Source organism: Ostrea edulis, chromosome 7, assembly GCF_947568905.1.
Source record: "Ostrea edulis chromosome 7, xbOstEdul1.1, whole genome shotgun sequence".
Taxonomy (NCBI): domain Eukaryota; kingdom Metazoa; phylum Mollusca; class Bivalvia; order Ostreida; family Ostreidae; genus Ostrea; species Ostrea edulis.
Genome location: NC_079170.1, coordinates 66,212,907 through 66,220,867, shown reverse-complemented (window position 1 = coordinate 66,220,867; position 7,961 = coordinate 66,212,907). Strand labels below are relative to the sequence as shown.

Genomic DNA, 7,961 nt, shown 5'->3' with positions numbered 1-7,961 from the left:
TGATAGTAATCCCCCTTTTCCCAGCCCTCTTCAACAACAGGGTGAACAATCCTACTAGGACTCTCCAACAACAGGGCGAACAATCCTACTAGGACTCTCCAACAACAGGGAGAACAATCCTAATAGGACTCTCCAACAACAGGGAGAACAATCCTACTAGGACTCTCCAACAACAGGGCGAACAATCCTACTAGGACTCTCCAACAACAGGGCGAACAATCCTACTAGGACTCTCCAACAACAGGGCGAACAATCCTACTAGGACTCTCCAACAACAGGGAGAACAATCCTACTAGGACTCTCCAACAACAGGGAGAACAATCCTACTAGGACTCTCCAACAACAGGGAGAACAATCCTACTAGGACTCTCCAACAACAGGGAGAACAATCCTACTAGGACTATTTTTTTCGGGAGAGGGGAGCTGATCATCATTCACACGGGTAAAGTCTTTAATTCATTATTTATTTCAATCGTCCAATATTATGTACCAGAAAAACTACTACTAGGTACTGATTTTATGGATAATAAACATGTATAGTACATAAACATAAAGCAATGCACACAAGTACATCTAATTATAATCATTGGTTTAGACAATAATCGCATTGAACATTCTGTTTATTACATGAACCTTTAATATTAAACATCTATCTGATTTTAACATAATCACAGACTATGTTTAACACTATATCAATGTATACCAACAAGCAGACATTTAACGAGAGAGATATGCGGAACAATTCATTAGACAACATTATGTACAATTATACCAATAACATACCGGACTTTATACTCAGTGCATCTACTGACAAAATAACATCTCTTCAATTATATCAAATATACCGGTAACATATCAGGTTTCAGTACATCTACTGACTATACATCGTCTCTTCTGACATGTTTCTTTATCACACAAATCTCTCTCTTGTACGCAGTAACAACATATCTCTACAATTCTATCAGGGACTATACAGAGTGTCTTCTGACATGTTTCTTTATCTCACACATCGCTCTCTTGTACTTAGTAACAACATCTCTGTACAATTCTATCAGGGACTATACAGAATGTCTTCTGACTTGCTTCTTTATCTCACACACCACTCTCTTGTACTCAGTAACAACATCTCTCTACAATTCTATCAGGGACTATACAGAATGTATTGTAACATGTTTCTTTATCTCACAAATCACTCTCTTGTACTCAGTAACAATATCTCTGTACAATTCTATCAGGGACTATACAAAGTGTCTTCTGACATGTTTCTTTATCTCTTGTACTCAGTAACAACACACCTGTATAATTATATCAGGGATTATACAGAGTGTCTTCTGACATGTTTCTTTATCTCACACATCACTCTTTTTGTATTTTTATACAAATTTCCATTATGACTGTAATTACACACCAGTCGCCTCGTCATCTCTAAAACAGATAGACCCTCCCTGTCTAACACAGGGTCAAACCCTTTATACCTTACCCTGACAGTTACGTCCGCCCCCGCCCCAAGCAGGATCCTCACCTTCTCCACTTTATCAATAACACTATCATCAATCAGTTTATACAACAGAGGTTTGACATCAGACTTGTAATCATGGTAAGTATCATACAATTGTATCGACTGATTGACATCCAGACCCACACACAGCAGACGTCTCAGTATATCACAGTCTCCCTCACTGATTGTCTCCCACAAATCTCCCTGTCTATCCATACACAACACTTTCCTGTATGTTACCATCAAATCATCCCTACTGTCTGTTTTAACTCCAGCACGTCTGATGTCCACCAGACAGTTAAATAGGTGTACATTTCCATTAAATTTACCTGGAATTTTTTCATTTTGTTCCGCTATGAGATATTTCATTATAAGCGATTCGTTCAGTATTAATGCTCTATATACTGCTGACACATTCATGTTCACAATCTGAACAACCAAGACAGCTTCATGCTCCACAAAGTAATTCACTTTTGAAAAAGAACCCCTTCTTACTGCGTCTATCAGTGGTGTATACCCATATCTATCCCGTAGATTGACATCAGCCCCCGCCTTCACCAGCTCCTCCATCACATTCGCATGTCCTTTCTTACATGCAGCTATCAGTGGTGTATTCCCCCATGTATCCTGTAGATTGACGTCAGCCCCCGCATTCACCAGCTTCTCCATCACATTCACATGTCCTTTCTTACATGCAGCTATCAGTGGTGTATTCCCCCATGTATCCTGTAGATTGACGTCAAACCCCGCCTTCACCAGCTCCTCCACTATACTCACATGCCCTCTCTCACATGCAGATATCAGTGGTGTATACCCATATCTATCCTGTAGACTGGCATTAGCCCCCACTTTCACCAGTTCCTCCACTATATTCATATGTCCTCCCTTACATGCGGCTATCAGTGGTGTATTCGAGTCATTATCCTGTAGATTGACATTAGCCCCCGCTTTCACCAGTTCCTCCACTATATTCATATGTCCTCCCTTACATGCAGCTATCAGTTGTGTATAGCCATGTATATCCTGTTGATTTACATCAGCCCCCGACTTCACCAGTTCCTCCACTATACTCACATGGCCTCCCTTACATGCAGCTATCAGTGGTGTATTCACCGATGTAGTATGTAGATTGACATCAGCCCCTGACTTCACCAGTTCCTCCACTATACTCAAATGTCCTCTCTCACATGCTGCTATCAGTGGTGTATGCCCTTGTCCACTCTCTAGATTGCCATCAGCCCCCGCCTTCACCAGCTCCTCCACTATACTCAAATGTCCTATCTCACATGCAGCTATTAGTGGTGTATGCCCCTGTCTACTCTGTAGATTGACATCAGCCCCCGCGTTTACCAGCTCTTCCACTATATTCAAATGTCCTTTCTCACATGCAGCTATCAGTGGTGTATGCGTTTGTCTACTCTCTAGATTGCAATCAGCCCCTGCCTTCACCATCTTCTCCACTATATTCACATGTCCTCCCTTACATGCAGCTATCAGTGGAGTATTCCCATATATATATTGTAGCTTCTCCACTATAATAAAATGTCTGAAATCAGCTATCTCCCGTGTAATCCACCGTCTACCCTTTAGATTGACATCAGCCCCCGCGTTCACCAGGTCCTCCACTATACTAAAATGCCCCCTCCTGCATGCAGCAATCAGTGGTGTATCTCCATCAATATTCTGTATATTGACATCAGCCCCCGCCTTCAATAGCTCCTTCACTATACTTTCATGTCCTCCCTCACTTGCAACAGTAAGAGGTGAATGACAAGACCAGCAGGTGTCTTCACTGATCCGACCTATCCCATTTATTGTTTTCTTACAGTCAGGAAGCAGAATTCTGACTATCTGTACATCACCACTATAACAACTCAATAAGAGTAATCTGCATGCTTCCGTGAGCCTATTATATTCACTTTGTTGTTTATTATCTGTATATCTCCCAGATTTAGATTGATGTGCAGAACTCCCTGTTATCTCAAATACTTCATCTATTGCATTGTGTTGTTCAGTCTGTTGTACTATGTACTTTAATATATGATAATGTCCATAGTAAATCACCCAGCTGATCACCCTCACATTGCATGTGTGTCCATATAATATTTGTCTCCTATCATCTCGTTTATTTCCCCAATCAAACAGCACCCCCTGTCCCAACCACTTACCTCGTTTCTCCCTCTGATCCACCAGCGCATTCTGTCTCTCCGACTCACTCCAATCCCTCATCTCCAAACTCTCCTCCACCACAGGCTTTCGTTTACTCACTATCTTATCTACATTTCCCAGACTGGACAGAAATAATGATTTCAATTCTGTGTATGATGTTGTCTCTAACACACCAATAAAAACCTGATATACCTGGGGATGTTTCAACACATGATTCCTGAAAACATCATACAGTTCCATGTTCTGTATGTCTCTGTACAATCTCTCTGCTAACAGTGGGTACTGATCTTCACATAACCTTATACACAGATCAAACGACTCCTCCCTCTCACTGTTTTTATCATCACTCTCCTGGTCTTTTCCATAACCATCATCACTACTCTCATCACCCTCAATAGATTGAGAATCACTCCGTTTCACTCTCTCATCACTATCATTGTTACTCCCAACCCCCTCAATAGATTGAGAATCACTATGTTTCTCTTTCACTCTGTTAACCATACCTGGTTCACTTGTCTGTGGTTTGACATAATTAGCAATATAACTACTACTCATAGACAGCAATATTTGTTCAGGAAACTGTTTGCCATACTGATAAGCACATATTTCAAACATGGAGTCATGTATAAATGTGTACTGTGCACAACATTGTTTTGTGTATATCCCCTCCATTGCTGACAAAGCATCCATAACCTTAAATGCATCAGTCTGTCTTTCTAATTCACAATTTTCCAAAGTGTCATTTTTCATATTTATGAAATATTCATTTTTTCTCTCCTTTAAAATGTTTTCTGAGAGCCTGCTTTCATTTAGCATACACAAAACAAGTGTTGCATAATTCAGTTTGTTATGTCTTTGCATATCATTAAGTGCATCAATGATGCATGGGACTGGATTCAGAAAAAACTTTGAACCCAGAGCTTGGAATTTTGTTTCCTTTGAAAACAATTTACAGAGAAGGGGAAACATGTCAGATGTTGATGTCAGCAATGCAGGCGATATTAGATCAACATTTAAACCATACTTCTGGAGAATCTGTTTTTTGTCATTGTCATCTAATACATGATCAGAACTGTGTAACTTAATCACAGTCTCTTCTTTGGTGAGGAATGGTTTGTAAGGTAGTGTCTCATTGAACACAGCCTCTCTACATGTTATCAAAGTTCGAGACTTAACCATGCAAGGCTGTGTTACTTTCTCTTTGCAACTATTCAATACATCTAATTTAGTATTCTGTAGTCCAAAGACACCCACCACATCATCAATAACAAAAACCTGTGGATTCCTGGGGTCACCATAGTCCTCCATCTTCCTGACGTCTTTGGTTGGTACAACCTCGTAACCTTCCTCCTGGAGCTTGAGGGCGATGTGGTTAGCCGTGGCAGATTTCCCGGACCCAGGCACACCAACAAACGTTACGTAAGGTTGGTTTCTCACTTTTTCCATCATTGACGGAAAGCTGTGGGTTTCATAGTAAAGCTTGTCTTCCTCTTTCCATTTCTGAACATCAATATCGTTTTGTTCTGAAATTAAGGAATCAGCTGAACATAAATGATGACATGTTCTTTCATACTATACACTATATTGATTGAATATTGTTTAATGTCCATATCAAGATTATTTTCATCCATATGGAGATGTCACGATTGTCAGTGATGTGTTGCAAAATGTAGGCATGTTGTCGGTGCTTATGGCCTTTGAGCGAGAGACGGATTGTTATTGTGCCACACCTGCTGTGACACGGGACCTTGGTTTTTGCGGGCTCATCCGAAGGACCGCCCCATTTACGCACCTATTACGACAAGTAAGGGGTAGTAATAATCCAATCTAACATGTATCCCCACGGGACTGATGTGTTAGAACGAAGTACATAAAAATACAACAATTGGACTAGTACCCATTAGGTCACTGATTAAGATTGTGTTATATACGTGTATTTCAATAATATAACCTGGTTTCGTTTGTTTTTCTCCTTTTACATCACATTTGAGAATTTTGTAACTCAAGTATATATCATCAGCTTTAGGTATTTTAGGTGAAGTACAATCATCTTTTTAAAAAGTTGACCGTAGCCTTGAGGATTCTTTAATGCTAATGCCTATTGTGAAACTGTATCTCTGCTATAAGGGTCGTATACAAGAGAACGACGATTTTCAATCCCAAGTCAAGCTCCTGGAAATTGACAAAGTAGTATTTCAATAGCTAAAACTGGATAGCTTCTTTACTCACACTTTGACACCTACATAATGTACTTACTTGAGTGTGCGCGACTTCACAAAAAACCTGTAAAATCGGAGATTTAAAAAGACATGCTAGTCAATATACTATAATTGTTAGTCTTCCTATGAAATGTTCTATTGTCCCACTTCAATGCACAATGAGCAAACGGTGAGCAGAATTTGTTGAACGGTGAGCGGACGCTGGATGCAAAATAAACAGTGAGCGCAAAGTGACACGAGATGGTCTACTTATTGGAAATGTTTCGGATTTTACCCTTGGATTGTATTCATTTCATAACCAGGTAGGTAATAGTTTAATTATATTACAAGAACGGCGAAGATAACGAACAGTGATCAATATCATAACTCCTATAACTTAAGCAATACAAAATAGATAGTTGGACGAAGACGGACCCCTGGAAGCACACGGGGTGGGACCAGGTGCCTAGGAGGAGTAAGCATCCTCTGTCGACCGGTCACACCCGCCATGAGCCCTATATCCTGATCAGGTATACGGAGTTATCCGTAGTGAAAATCAGTGTGCCAAGAATATATCAATGAATAGATAATAAAACAAAACTGATTCAGGAACAGTCTGCTCTTTAGTTCTGAATACATTTTTGTACTGGATGTATATTTCTCTTAAATGATCGGAAATTTGACATTGATACATGAAGCTATAATACACAAACAGAAGAAAAAGACACATGCATACATGGAAAAGTAGAAAAAAATATTCCATATTTGTAGCAATATTACATTATCACCTTCATATGGTGTTTATATATCTCAACTGATTCATTATGCAAGAGCTTGTTCTGCCTATAGTCAGTTTTTAAATCGAGACAAGCTACTGACAAACACGTTGATGGTACAGGGGTTTCAACAGTCTCGACTGACGTCAGCATTTCGCAAATTCTATGGTCGTTATAACAATCTATTTCGTCAATACAACCTCGCATTGGGTCAAATCTGTCTGACGTGTGTCATGCCAATCTTTAGGCCGTTCTTGGCACACTGATTTTGACTGCAGATAACTCCGTTTACCCGATGAGGATATAGTGCTCACGGCGAGTGTGACCGGTCAACAGGGGATGCTTACTCCTCCTAGGCATATGATCCCACCTCTGGTGTGTCCAGTGGTCCGTGTTTGCCCAACTATCTACTTTGTATTGCTTATAGGAGTTATGAGATTAATCACTGTTCATTATCTTCACCTTGCATTGACGTTTTCATAATTCATGAATATGTGTGCGGCATCTCGGTATACTACATGTATTACATTTTGACTAATGATACATGGTATTTAACTTTTAATTTCTTAATTCACGAGTATATACAACATATATATCTTCATCTTGCATAATGGAGAAAAAAGATTTATGTATGTACAAATTGACAAAATGCAGCTTTAATTTTGTGCTTTACTTCTTAACGTTTATAGACTGTCGTCAAAATCATCTTTCATTTTGATAATTATTGAAAATAAACGTTCTGTGCAGAGCTGTGTGACATTTGAAACCGCACACACACACACACACACACACACACACATATATATATATATATATATATATATATATACAGCGGACGCAAAATATTTATAGACCAGCGTTAGGCAGACGTATAAATTAGGCAGACATTTTTAAGATTTATATATATTTATACAAAGCACTAAAATGACTAACGACACGAACAAGAAACAACAATCGTTGGTCATTTTAGTCCTTTGTATTTGTTGTATTTGACCTTGTATCCTTGTTGTGGATCCGACACTTTGAGGTATCGGGTGTTGCTGGAACTTATATATATATATATATATATATATATATATATATATATAAACAAAACCCAACAACCACATCCTAATTTCTTAAAATGTCGGATCTCAGAAGATACAAGGCCAGTTAAGAAATTTATAAAGCTCTGAAAAGGCCACGACACTGTTGGATATTTAAAACTCAAATTTTCGACGCAACCCGCGTCTTTATCAAGAGACATATATTACATAAACAAATAACACACACCACGAAAAACGACAAGTATCAATAAACTACATTGGTAACAAGAAGGAT

General features: G+C 39.1%; 1 protein-coding gene across 4 annotated transcripts in view; it reads right to left on the bottom strand.

The window, feature by feature from the left end:
* Nucleotides 1-447: 447 nt before the first annotated feature.
* Nucleotides 448-7,961, bottom strand: part of LOC130048432 (uncharacterized) — a 52,978-nt gene continuing 45,464 nt past the window's right edge. For all 4 annotated transcript variants that reach the window (XM_056145132.1, XM_056145131.1, XM_056145133.1 and 1 more), the window contains one exon: nt 448-5,190. In XM_056145132.1, coding sequence (XP_056001107.1) covers nt 1,316-5,190 — 3,875 coding nt within the window. In that variant the 3' untranslated portion in view covers nt 448-1,315. The remainder of the gene's footprint in view (nt 5,191-7,961) is intronic.